This window comes from Trachurus japonicus, chromosome 13 (assembly GCF_045865225.1).
Source record: "Trachurus japonicus isolate A0001 chromosome 13, Traja_1.0".
NCBI classification, from domain to species: domain Eukaryota; kingdom Metazoa; phylum Chordata; class Actinopteri; order Carangiformes; family Carangidae; genus Trachurus; species Trachurus japonicus.
This window is the reverse complement of record NC_140919.1, coordinates 41,160,579-41,174,839: the sequence shown is the minus strand read 5'-3', so window position 1 is coordinate 41,174,839 and position 14,261 is coordinate 41,160,579. Positions and strand designations below refer to the sequence as shown.

Sequence of the window (14,261 nt, the reverse complement as noted above, 5' to 3'; positions counted from 1 at the left end):
TTTTTTCAAAACCACACCCGCCCGCCATCCGCCCGTTGTTGTATACCTAATATGGACAATATTTAACTATGTACATATTTTTCCTAATTGGTTCAACTGCCACCCGCCCGAATCTAATTAAAATATATTTTTTCGTCATGTCATCCGCCCAAAAAAGAGCCAGGAGCAAGCAGGACCAGACTGAAAGATGGGACCCCCCAGCCGTTGGATTCTGCTTGTGAGCGACCACTTCATCTCAGGCAAGTTAGCTACCGGATACAGCGCTTGCTAACGTTAGTATGTTGCTTATTTAATAGGCTATAATTGCGGTTTCTGATCAGTTTAATACTAAATAGCTAGTTGAATTATGGCATGGAATTTGTGGGGCCAACAAAGTCATGTTTCCTAAGCTAGCAAGTGCTAACGTAGCTAAGAAGAAACCGGTTGGCTACTGAAATGTTTGTTTTTACTTTGTTGGGAGAAAGAGTGATAATCTGCTGCTCCAGGACTTTATTCCATCGATCTTCAACTACCTTCCATCCGCAGAGAAGAGGAGAAGAAAAATGAGATTGGAGGGTTTTCAACAGAAGACAAAGAGAGAACAAAGCTACAAAAAGTAGAGCAGACAAAGCTGAAGCCATCCCTCCCAGGTGAAGTATTTGTTTGTTGGGCCTAATAACTGTACTCAGACTATTGTACTTAAAACAATGTAAATGTTACTGTTCTTAAATGATTAACACTCTCACTGGTTTATCAACATATTCAATACTGATTTTTCAAACTGTGGCTCCCTTTCTCAAACTTAAGTCTAGTTTAACATGTTTTCAGCAGTACATGTTGACTTTAATGAAGCAACTTGTCCATTGACTTTTTAGCTTTTTATTTTGACACTGTTTCAAAGCTATTCAAACACTGCATTACTGTGATGCATTGTAGTCTGGTGCCAAGTCTAGTGTTGGGAATCAGGGAATCCTTGGGGAAATCTCTTCTCTTCCTTCGTCCTGCCACATATGCATTTTGAAGTAGCTTTGAAAAGACAGTTTGCATTATATATTGTTTTTGAAATACTTCTAGAGAAACCCAGTAGCTTGCTAGCCACTGCTCAGTGTTACTCCTCATACAAGTCGCACCACACAATGAAATATTTAATTGCAATTTCTCCTCAAGGTTCCATTTGTTTCATTTCCACTGGATGGGGAGGCCGGACAAGCGATAAATTCGTCACAGAGCAATCTGTGCAAAATTAATCTAATTTGCTCCCAGGGGGACGTAGTTTTAGTAGACAGAGGTTTCCTTGTTAAAGAGTCTATCCAGAGTTGCCAAGCTGAATTAAAGATCCCAGCATTTACTCAAGGAAAGAAACTGTTAGATCCTGTTGACTTGGAGAACACCAGATGTCCAGCCTCTCTCAGGATATAGGAGTTCTCTGTCAAAAGTACACAGTCTTGCAAAGCACTGTCCCCATATAATAACACATTTCATTGACATGGAGAGAGAAAATGATGCGACCTACCTTGACAAAATTGTGAGCGTATGTTGTGCATTTAAAAATGTGTCTGAATCTGTGGTGCCCTTCCAGTGATGGCGATGTCAATGAAACATCTGTCATTGGCTACAGATGTGCTCAACCAGCAAATAAACCTTTTTGACTCTCACTTTTTTCTTTCATTTCTCTCTACAGATCAGGCTGTGCATTCACCCATTCTAACTGATTTCCACCCAACCAGATATTTGTTGTGGTGTGTTTGATATGAATGACCTACCCATCTTTCATTGCTGTGATTGGTAGATACTTGATACTAATAATGAGGAAGAGTACAACAATGGTTTAACAACTGTTTATTCATAAACAAAATAGTACAGTATCAGCTACTACTATTTACTCATTTCGCAGTCTCACCACTGAGGTTTTTTCTTTTTTGAGCATTGATCACTTTTCGGCAGCTGATTTTTCAAGGCAAAAAGTGTGCAACAGAATTTGCTGCCAAAATGGGCACTTAATTTCTCTGACACCTGAACCGCAGCAGTTGCAGGAAACATATCCATCAGGTAAGGCCCTGATAAATGGGTGCTCATATTAATGTGGATGAATCCATGTTACCCACACTTGTTAATGGATCCATTCGTCCGTCTTGCGCCGGTCCAAGAATTTCACCGTGCGCGCAGAGGCTCATGGGAAATGTAGTGTGAAAACACTTAGCTTTTCAAAACTCCTCATTGTCCCTTTAATTAAATTACACTTGAAGAATATTCAAGGAATAAGACTCAGCGATACTGTTGCGGCCGTCAGGGTTACTGCAGCCATCAGCCAAGCTGGTGCGGGAGAACGCATCAACTCTCCACAGCAGCAGCTGATGATGTGTCAGTGACACTGTGGCTGAACTGGAAACGGCAAAACGTTACTATACCAGTGTTTCCCATTAATTAGCCGCCACAGTTTTGTTTGGGCCCGCCACAGTCTCTCACAGAAAAAAAGCAGCGTTTCACCATCTCTCATCTCTGCCAGTCAGCCCCTCCACCTGCCGTCTCTCACACACACACACACACACACACAGACACGAGCGCATGGATAGGTCACACTTGGCCGCTAATAAACAATAAATGCGATATACCGCGCTCATTGTACAGTGCTCAATTTACCGCGACACCAGGAAGTTGACCGGGCATCAGGTCAGCAAACCAGCTGCTGCCTGACCACTGATTAACTGATCGGCTCATTGTAAAACATTTATTTATTTGAGTAAGGGGCTGTGTCCACCAGACGCGTTTTTAGTGCTGACAGTCTCTCAGCGCTGCTTTCCCAGCGCTTAGCGCTCTCTCTCTCCCTCGTCAGAACGCTGCTGTTGCTAGGTTACAAAACGAGTCCTCTGACACTTCAGTGTTCCGGCCTTGTTTAATGTAAACACTACAACGAGTGTCAGAAATACACAACAGCATTAGCAGCAGCTTTTGACATGGACCCTGAGGTCGGCCTACCTTCAATACAAGTGATGGTCATGATATGAACCGAGCCACGTCTTGTTGTGTTGCTGTGGTAACGTATGTCCCGCCCCTTCTTGATTCTGATTGGTCAGTGCGGGGAAAAGTGACATTGACGAGCGTAGCGCTGTTCTAAAAGTTGAACAGATTTCAACTCGAAGCGCTCTGAGCGCCGCGACAAAAAGAAGCAAGCGCCGAGGGCGTTTTACCGCCGAGGGCGCTGAGCGCTGTGAGCGCCCAACTCAATAGGGTTGTGTCGTTCGCGAGTGATTCGTTCGAAAGAACGAATTATTTAAGTGAACGTACTGACTAAAATCACTTCCTGACCTGATTGGTTCCTTTCTCAGTTCAGTAGTTGAGCTCAGTGGAACTGCTGTGTGGTCTGTGAATCACTGAATCACCTGCGAATCTGGTGGCGGAGACTCTCGTTGTGAGGGAACGGTGCATGTTCAGTGATGCGTTCACTGACAGTCGGGGCTGAGGGCTCCAGTTCACTCTCTGTGCGCGTCGTTCACTGTACTGGGGGCTGAGGGCTCCAGGTCACTCTGTGTCTTTCGCGAACGTACTGACACGGTGATTCACATTTGCGCTGCCACTCACTCTTTACCTGCGAACCTACTGCACACACAGACAACTGCTGCTGAGGACGTGATTCAGGTTTGCGCTGCCACTCACTCACTCACTCATGACTTGCGAACCTACTGCACACACAGAGAACTGCCGCTGGGGAGGGGGGCGACCGCCATTCCGAAGGACCGCCATTCCGACGGTCTGCCAGTCCGAAAATTCCCGAAGGTCCGTCATTTCGAACTTCCCGAGGGGCCGCCGTTCCGAATGTGTTTTATTTTGAAAATTGACCGGATTCTCTCGTGGTTTGACTTCCTGCCCGGCTTGACACGACGCGCCGCGGGGACAGCGCCCGACCGGCCCCTCCCCCTCCCCCTCCGCCTCCAAAGTTTCACCCAGGTGCGAGTCTGATGCATTACATCCATGGTCTGATGCAGCCGCGGCACTCCTGCTGAAAATAAATGTCCTTGCTCTGTGCTTTGGTTAGGTTTAGGCAATGTAGAAAGGAGTTGGTTAAGTTTAGTAAAAAGGTTAGGTAGGGGCCAATAAAATCTCAGTTAATATGTATCTCCCCCGGGAGTCGAACCCTGATCCACCGCGTCAAAATCAGATGCTCTGACCACTACGCTACCACCGTAACAACATTTGTTTATTCCGTGCCTTAAACCATTCAAGATTTTTTCGGGTTCGGAATGGCACCCTTTCTTTCAGGTTCGTAATGGCACCCTTTTCCCATAAATAATTAAGGGTCGGCATTCCGACAAATTAAAGTAAACGTTCGGAGTGGCGGCCCTTCGGAATGGCACCCTGGAACCCGCTGGGGAAGCTGTTACTCACTCACTCACTGGTGATTCGCGAACCTGCACCAGAGAACTGCTGCTGCAGACGTGAATGTGGCGCTGTGTAGCATCATGTCAAGTGAATGTACTGTGCACACAGGACTCGTGTGCTATTCCTTTGACATCCCGCTCAATCCGGGACGGTTGGCAACCCTAGTGCGCGGTAAAAGCGAAACTCATATGGTCCGACCTAATCGCAAACATCATGGTACCGCTACTGCTACAACAAGGCTAAAAACAGAGACCAAATTATTTTTTTCTGAACAACTTTTTCATGTCGCAGCTTCAGGACACTCGGGTCAGTACGGACGAGCAGTATGGAGGTATTTGGAGTGTGTGTTTTGGACAGTTCAAAAGTGAGCATGATCCACCACCATTACAGTATATTAAAATCCGCTGCCAGCCGGACCCCCCCTGGAACTCCAAGAGCGTTTTGATGACAGTAACTTGATTAGGCTACAAGGAGTAATAAGTCATTTAAAACAGTGACAATAACGTGAAACTGAGGCGAACTCATTCATGGTTGTCTCTGATTATACTGATAACAGCCGACCTCCAATGTAGACGGGCGAGATGCGTGCTCCTTAAAGCGGCGCGTAGCCGCGTGCAGTCGGTGCGACGGTGACGCCGTTTTTTCCCCCCGTGCACGTGGAGCTGTGCGCCGCGGACATGCACGGTTCTCTACGTTGCTGTGTCAGGCAGGTGTTTCCACGGAGCTCTGCCCCGTTTCAGAGGTGAAGGAAGCCCTAAGTGGAAAGACGTCGCCTCCGCGATGTAGAATGTGTTCAATTCAAAAAGTGAACAATATATAGGTCCATTACACACTGAATGAAACATCCCATGTCTTTATTTATTCAGTTTATTTTAATAGTAATAATTATGACTAACATTCAGTGAAGACCTAAAAATCAGTATCTCCAAAATGGAAATATTGCAAAGGATTTTTTTTTTAAAGCATTTTTAATACAGAAATGTTGGCATTCTGAAAACTATGTCCATCTATATGCACTCAATACTTGGTTGTGGTTGAACTACTGGAAATGGACTTTTCCGTGATATTGTAATGTAGCTACTTATTTTTTAATGGTGAGCGCCCCCCCCCCCCCCGGGAAATTCCTCTCTTTTTTGGTCCTGACCCGTTTGCATCCCTGCATTTTCTTGTCATCGGTTGATAAGATATTTTCATCCATTCTGATATTTTGGATAGTATTTCACATTTTAAATTAATTTTATTTCATTTATATTTAATTAAGTGATTCTTTGGCGTACCACTAGATGGAGCTCCCGTACCACCACAGTTTGAGAATCACTGCCATAGACCAAAGACAACACTCACTCGGGTTTCACTAAAAGTGTGTGCAAATATATTTTCATTTCTTGTCATACAAACAACAATGATAAAAAAGTGAATCATAAACCATAAAAACAAACAGAACAGAAACAGAAAACAATAAAAACAATACCAGAGACGACAATTTAAACAATTTACAAAATCTCCTGTGTGAGCAGATAAGGCTGGTCTCTGGCAGATACAGTGCATGTTATACATCAAACATTAGGTGCTGAGGAGGAAGAAGGTCATCACAACGGATTCAGCGTGTTAAGTACAAGAGGAAGTTATTACAAAAAAAAAAAACACAGTAAACACGCTCTCTTACAGGCTGGAACAGCTTCATTCACTTGGTAACCATAAGGATTATTGTGTCTTGTTACTTATTTACACAACGACTGGATGCAGCTTCTGGTACATTCACAAGGAGAAACATGAGGACTGTGGGACGCAGACAGAAAGACATGATCGTGAACCTGTGGCTGGTGACACCGTCCAGGAGAGTCCTGAGTTTCTGTGTTTAGCCACACGAAGCAGATCATGGAGGGGGAAAACACTTTCTGCTGAGTGAAGTATTTTGATTTTTAAGAAACAAAGTGAAGATCTTGGAACACAGGACCAGCTGGAGACTTTCTGAACGTGTCACCTCTGTGTTTCAATGTCTACGACCCAGTGAGCAAACCAGTTTTAATTCTACTGTTCCCGAACATCTTCATTAGCTGGAAATCATTAAAGGGATGGTTAACCCAAAATTCAAATTTCACTCATTATCTACTCACCCTCATGTTGACTAAGAGCTGTGAGAATTTTCAGAGTCCTCTGTGCCTTTTCTGAGTTACGGGGGGGGGGTCCGCGCAGCAGACCATATAACCATATAATGGTTGTGAATGGATACCACTTTTCTTTGTCCAAAAAGACACACCAAAAAACATCCAAATACCTCCATGCTGCTCGTCTGTAATGTCCCTCTTGTATTGAAGCCCCGACATGAGAAATTGTTCCGAAAAAAATTAAATAAGTCTATATTTTAAGCTTGTTTTGTAGCGGAAACTCCCAGTGACTCAGTTCACTGCTCTTCCTGTGTCAGTGCAAATCACCAGCGGAACAATTTCTCATTTCGGGGCTTCAGTACAAGAGGGACATTACAGACGAGCAGCATGGAGGTATTTGGATGTTTTTTGGTGTGTCTTTTTGGACGAAGAAAAGTGGTATCCATTCACAACCATTATATGGACATGCACTGCTACGCCGAGACCCCCTGTAACTCAGAGAAGCCACGGAGGACTCTGAAAATTCTCCCAGCCCTTATTAGTCCACATGAGGGTGAGTAGATAATGAGAAATTTGAATTTTGGGTGAACTATGCCTTTAATGTGTATGAGCTCATTAAAGATGCACTTGTGGCAATCTCTTAACATCTTCACATTAGCAGAAGCTTTCTGTGAGTTATTATACAGATGCTGCAGACATGTTTGTGATTACAGTTACACTATATAAATGTCTACTGTGGTCTTTTACACATTTGATGCTGTAGAAGACACTATGATCGTTTCTACACCTGAGCTGAGCTGCAGCGATTGGTTGATATATGATGACTGAGGAAAATTATTGGCAACCACTTTGATAATCAATTTTTTTTTGCTCACAAACACCAAACAGTCAGTTTAGCTCGGCGTTTCCAGACCTGATGGTGGTTCACATGTTAATTCTATGGCGTTTACCTGATTCTTCATGGAAGAGGTGACAGAGCAGAAAACACACACACACACAACCACCCACACACAACCACCCACCCACACACACACACACAAACAGGGTGAGACTCTATTGATTAATGGGAGGAAAAAAAACCCAATCAGAAGATGAATGGGTGAAAATAATAGTTGTAGTGATGTTAATGTCCTTTGGTCGTCTGTCAGGTTTGTTTCTGGACTCATCTGTGTTAGTCAATGTTTTTCCTGGTTAGTTTTTTACGAAATCAAAAACAATCAACACACACACACGACTGTCTCTTCTTCTACTGAACATCTTCACACATCTCCTAACAACAAACCTACCAGATCCTCTCATATGATGAACAATAAACATCCAGATGTTGCTGTGGTTGTGAGTCTTCATGAGGTCAAACACATACGAAGATTTGGCCCCAGTACTCCTGATGCACTGACAAACTGGGCCAAACTGGACTGGACTGGTTTGCATTTGGAAACCACAGACTGGGACCAGAATTTACATTCATAATCAAATGACCTCATAGCTGTAATATACTAAATACTAAGCGCCAGACAGTGGAAGGATCTGAAGTAAGCAGAACTTTTGGTCAGCCATGAAAAAGAACATGTTTCAATGTATACAGCTACTGTAGTGTCAGATGAATCAGACCAGTGAGTAGAAACCTGTGTGGTTAAAGTTATTTCATCCCCTGTTAAACCTGGTTTAGTCTGGTCTGGTTGAGTTGCTGCAAGTCTCAAAATTATGTTTTAGCTGCGAGGTTTTAGCTAACAAGCATACATCGCATCAAATGCTCAAAGTCGTCAACACTGAAGGCTCTTTGTGTGTGTTTGTGCTTAATTATCTTGCAAGCACAATAGCCAATGAGGAAACTCAGTCAGTCGGTCAGTTGGTCCAACTAAAAGTTAGGAATGCAGATGAACACAGTCACTTAATTACACCATGAACTGATGCTGGTCCCAGTCGAAAAGATTCCTGACAACAACTTATTTTCCTTGCTGCTCTGAAAATCCAGGTTTTTTTTTTTTTTCTAGTCCCCAAAATATCTGTGAAAAATCTTTTTTGAGATTTCAAGGTCCCTAAACTACAGGACAAAACACCCCCAACATAAACCTGGATACAGAACCCAACCCTCAGAGAGAGTGGGAGAGTGAAAGCCCAGTCCAGTCTAACATAACCTAGTCTGGTCTGGTCTGGTCTGGCCCAGTCCAGTCTAACCTAACCTAGTCTGGTCTGGTCTGGCCCAGTCCAGTCTAACCTAACCTGGTCTGGTCTGGTCTGGCCCAGTCCAGTCTAGTGCAGTCTAGTGAATTTTGGTCCGGTACGTCTCATCCTGGTCAAGTCTAGTTTGTCACATCAGGTCCTACATTAACGCCCACGCCAGTTTAGTTTAGTCTAATCTAGTCTAGCCCCGTCTGCTGCTGTGCTATTGAGTCTTGGATTGTCTAGACCAGCTGATACAGGTCTAAGGTCCGGTCTGGTCCGATCCGGTCTATGCGGCCACGCAGTGGTTGGGTCTGCGGGACATGATGTATCCTCTCCTGCAGACGCAGCGGAACGAGCCCTCCGTGTTCACGCAGCGAGCGTTCACACACGGGAACTCCACGCTGTCGCCGTCCTCACACTCGTTCACATCTGCAAACACACACACACACACGGGCGGTCTCCGTTAGCGACCACTTGGACACGTGAAACCGGCTTTGGGATAAAAACAAGTCAAGTCATCTGTACGTACCTATACAGGTCATGGAGGACATGTCCAGTTCGTATCCTTGGTAACAGTCACAGGTGTAGCCCTCGGCGACGCGGATACACCGGCCGTTCTCACAGCCGTTCAGTATCCCACAATCCTCTGCTGCGCTCAGGCCGGCATAAGACTCGTAACGCCCTGGGGGACGAGAAGACGGTGACTTTAGGCTTTTAGATTTAGAGTCGTTCACATGGAATGACCTGAGCCTTGTTTTCAGCAGCTGACGCAGATTAAAGACTTGATATGAATGGAAGAGTTGTTATAGAGACATAAACCCCGATAGGATGGACAGAGCCCGACTCTACATGCTGCTTATTATACGGATTGGTGGTAGTGAAATAAACCATTTGAGACTTTTTTTTTGGTCAAAATACATTGCCTGCCCCCCAAAAAAAGTCTAGACTGTTCCTGGTCTACGAAACTAGAGCCCCCTCTAAGGGGGTTGTCGTACCTCCGCTTCGTGTCGGGCCGAACAACGCCCCTTAGCCGTGGTATAATGAGCATATACCACGGCCTGTCGTGATACTATATTGCTTAAGTGTAGTCCAGGCCTGAGTCAAGATCAACATAATGGTGAGAGTGTAGAAGAACAATAGACAGGACCAACAGAGGGAGGAGGATTACTGAGCTAAACCCAGAACACTTATTGACTGCGTTTACATGCACTTCAGTACCCCGATTTCAATCGGGTTTTTTAAGTACCCCGAATTTGTGTTTGCGCATGTAAACACCATTTCCCGATTCCAGAAATTGGGATAAGCTCATATCTAGATTTTGAGAAACCCGATTTTGCTGCCCGGAGAACTCCGAAAGAAATCAGGATACTGGAGCATGTAAACACAGTACCCCGATATCTGAAAGCTGCTCAGCCAGCTGACGTAACCGTTACCATAGATACGTTACGTAACAAAATGGCAGCGACAACAAGACAGTTTTTCTAGAGCAACGAGGAGACTATTAAGTTTTTTTGTTAGTTTTTTTCATGCGAGAAAGTAACAGTTTAGATCCCCAATGTGCGGTCGGTTTATACAAATGACGGCTGTTTACAAGTTTGCTACAACGTTTTCCGGAGGAGTGAAGCTCCCCGTGTGTGAGCTGTGACCGGGACATCACAGAGACAACAACCCCGTCTCCTGACGTGCTCGCCGGGCCAGACTACTCCGTCACCTCGGGAGCGAAGACGGTCGTTAATTAACTTACCCGTAGGTTTTAGTTTGTTTGAATGAAAAGTGAAGCTTCATGTGTGTATTGGAGGAGCAGCGCTGCCTGGAGGCTCTGTCGCCTAACGTGTGTACAGAAATCACCACTTTTACATCAATAAATGCATGTTTTACAATGAACCGATCAGTCTGCATTGAATTTACCTTTCTTTTATTAAGTTATATAACATGGCAGCATTTTTAATTAGTAAATTTTCGGACCTATATTTCCTAGTAGCTAGTTGCGCTTCCTGTTGTAAATAATAAACATGAATGAAACACACATACGCACGTAAGACGCAGTAATCAGAAACCGGGATACTGTATTTATCATGTATACAGGGATACTGAATAACCGGGTTTCTCTAACTTCATGTAAACACCATACCCCGAATTTGATCAATAATCGGGGTACTTAAAAAACCTGATTGAAATCGGGGTACTGAAGTGCATGTAAACGCAGTCAGTGATTAAAGATTATGGATTGGTTTTACTTACTATCTGTGACTAATTTAAACAGAATAAGGATTTGGATGGGAAGAATTGTTTGAGTCATGCTTGGGTAGAAAGGTGTCGACCAGTGGACTCACTCTCGTACACCCTCCTGGGTCCTGCTCCCCCTCCTCTGCCCCTCTCAGTGAAAGGAGGGAACGGTGGACCCGGTCTCCACTGCTCCTCGTCCTCCTCCTCCTGCTCCTCGTAGGGGGTTCCCGGCAGGGGGGCCAGGCTGAGGGGGGGGCCGTCGGGCCTGGACGGAGGAGGGGGCCGCGCCCCGAACGCCGTCTCAGCCCGGGGGTCTGGTGGCAGGCGGAAGGAGGGAGTTCTGGGTTGTGAGGCGTCGGGGGAACCGTAGTCCCCTTCAGAGTAGTAACCAGTGCTACGACACACACACACACACACACACACACACACACACACACACACACACACACACACACACACACACACACTGCTGTTAATATGACCAACAAGCAACTGATTTATTGTGCAGTAAGGAATCAAAGGAATCAATCAAGGAATTTTGGTAAGCACCAAAATTGGTGTGTGTGTGCCTGAGGCCATTATTTTGAAAAAACTTAAACTTATGTTACTTAAAGCAGAAGGAAGCGACCCGGTGGTTTTGGCTAATGCTGCGTTCCAGGCAGGCTTTTGAAACCGTAAATTACAGCTTCAAGTCACAACTTACGACTTTGTAGCGTTCCAGGCAACCCACTCGTGTTTCTCCGACCTGTTTTACCTGTGAAAGTCACTATAACGGCCACTCGTAACTTCTGACCTGTGAACTCGTACCAGATCGAACTGGTACGACTTCACAGGTCGGAAAAACACGAGTTACAGGTTGCCTTGAACGCACCATAACAGTCCTCGTCCCTACGTCACCACATTCACGCGCATCCCTTGGCTGCACACACAGAGAGGACCGCCCCTTTATGCCGTTCTCTCTCCTCATTGGATAAAAATTGTAGGATACGAGAAAAGTTTTCTCCTGGGCTCAGAGCAGAGCAGAGTGACTGACAGACCCGTGTTTCAGACCAAACACTCTATAGAAGTGATTGCTGTCGGAAGATACAACTATTTAAGACTTAGATTAACACAAAAATATCACTTACTTCTGCTTTAAATATTATGGAAAAGTTCATTTATGTCAATCGATTCAAATAGTGGAACTCATATATTATATAGAGTCATTACACACAGACCGAAATATTTCATGTCTTTCTTTTCATTGCAATGATCATGGCTTATATTTAGGCTAATGAAAACCCAAAATTCAATCAATCAATCAAACAATCAAAAACTAATATTGTAACCTAATGGTGTCTCACTCTGATCAGCTGATGAACTCCAAACACCTGCAAATGTTTCCCGAGTCTTTAAACGCTCTGAGTCTGGTTCAGTAGCTCCACTATGGAGAAGACTCCTGACCTCCATCATGTTCTACTTTACTGAGATGCACCTGTTTGTTTTAGATGATGAGGATGACAAACTTTAAACTTTAATATCTAACGTGTGAAAACATTTATTATGAGCGATGAACCAATCCCCTTGTTTGTCTTCATATTTGCTCTTTGGTTGGTGTTCTAGCTCTGACAGAGGATTTGTGTCAGGTTTAGCTTTTGGTTTTTTTGGTTTTTTTAAGTATATTTTTGTGGCTTTTTTATTGCCTTTAATCAATATTAGATGTGGGATTCGAACCGGGGCCGCCTGCAGTGAGGACTGTAGCCTCAACATGGGGCAGCTGCTCTACCAACGGAGCTAAACGCTGCCTCCAGATTTAGCTTTTGTATCTATATACGAAAGATGTCCCGGACATCTACAGTTCTCTGCTGCACTTCTCCTTCATCACACTGAGTTGAGGCTGTTAAAGAAAGTTTAAAGTCCAGATGAGTGTTGAAATGAGGAACGTCCATAACATCACACCTGAAAACACGGACACGGCCATTCACACCCACTGGGATGTAAACCAGGTACGTTCTGTCTGTACTTATAGAGAGCGGGGGACATCTCCATTGAATACTGACTCAAATTAAATAGTTACAGCTGGACAGAGAAAACCTTGTAAACATCTGGTCAGAGGATATTACACAGGTTTATCACAGTGGTTCTTAAACTTTTTACACCAAGTAGGCCTACCACCCCAGAAAATACTTGCCTCTCCAAGTACCACCAAGTGTGTGTGTGTGGGGGGGGGGGTTTCCTAACATTAGAAAGCTGTCTTAAAGATCGTATTCTGAAATGACTCATATTTCATCCAAGAACCTGCTCTTTCATCTTATACAAGTTACCTAATTTAAACTACTATAAACTACGACACACGTACGCAGTACACAAGTACGCAGGTTATTTGAAGCGCTGCTCATTTCATTTTATAAACGGGCCGCTCCAGTTGGACTGTAGCCGAGCTAACGAAGCTAACGCAGCTACGCATAGACATATAAAGAGTAGACGCCGCATCGAACGCTGCGCCCCGAGAAATGCGGCCGCCATCTTGAACCGGTCATTCTACTCAGTGGAGCAGCAGAAGTGACAGGATGCAGAGCACTGAGCAGCATATTATTTCTGTTCTAATCAGCAGAAAACCATCTAAAACAGCTGCTCTGGGGATTACTTTTCACTAATAAGATTGAACATTACTATTGGTTGTATTTTGTGAATCGAATATTTATTTATTTATTCTCTCTCCTCCCTCTCTCTCTCTGACCTGATATGAATTGATTCTCTGGTTTATATATATTTTTATTTTCTCTAACATATAGCTTTTATCTCTATATATTTATTCATTACAGGAATGCTGCTCTCTGATCAGTTGCTGCTCTCTACGGGCTGTTATTTCCATAGGCATATATACGTGGTTATTTCTGTATAATGAATGGTCGTCAAGTGTAACACACCGTTGCTAGGGACGCCGCTCTGATCAGCGCAGCACAGAACAGAGTAGACTACCGTATTTCCTCTAATAGTAGCCGGTATCTATTTAATAGCCGGGTCTGTTATAATGGCCGGGGGCGTGGTTTACACGAACAAATAAAGGCCGGCCCCAAATACAGGCCGGGTCAATGGGAAAAAAACAAACAAACAGAAAAAACCTGAATTTCAGTCACTGTGGATGCACTGGTCTCAGGCGGCCAAACACGGATGCAGTAACCCACAAGTGCCAGCAGATGGCAGTAGCTAGATCTGAAGTGCCACATGAACCCACGCTTCAAGGAAACAGTCACTGACAACTCGACCGAAGAGAGCTTTAGCAGCATGGCGTGTCACTACCCGATTTGCGACGCTACCCGATCTGTGACAAAACTGGTCTGCGCATGCGCAGACCGGCCGCCATCTTGGACAGCTGCCTACGGCAACTCCACTTGGACAAACTTCATTTGGGCACTGCCCGAT

At 44.5% G+C, this 14,261-nt stretch overlaps 1 protein-coding gene and 1 pseudogene across 1 annotated transcript in view; one reads left to right on the top strand and one right to left on the bottom strand.

Moving 5' to 3' along the window:
* Nucleotides 1–708: 708 nt before the first annotated feature.
* LOC146976660 (uncharacterized) lies at nt 709–1,561 on the top strand (annotated as a pseudogene).
* A 5,452-nt stretch (nt 1,562–7,013) lies between these two features.
* Nucleotides 7,014–14,261, bottom strand: part of ltbp4 (latent transforming growth factor beta binding protein 4) — a 104,481-nt gene continuing 97,233 nt past the window's right edge. Inside the window, exons 37-40 of the mRNA XM_085796719.1 lie at nt 10,964–11,250; nt 9,160–9,312; nt 8,683–9,059; nt 7,014–8,592 (exon numbers count right to left, since the gene is read on the bottom strand). Coding sequence (XP_085652845.1) covers nt 8,917–9,059; nt 9,160–9,312; nt 10,964–11,250 — 583 coding nt within the window. The 3' untranslated portion in view covers nt 7,014–8,592; nt 8,683–8,916. The remainder of the gene's footprint in view (nt 8,593–8,682; nt 9,060–9,159; nt 9,313–10,963; nt 11,251–14,261) is intronic.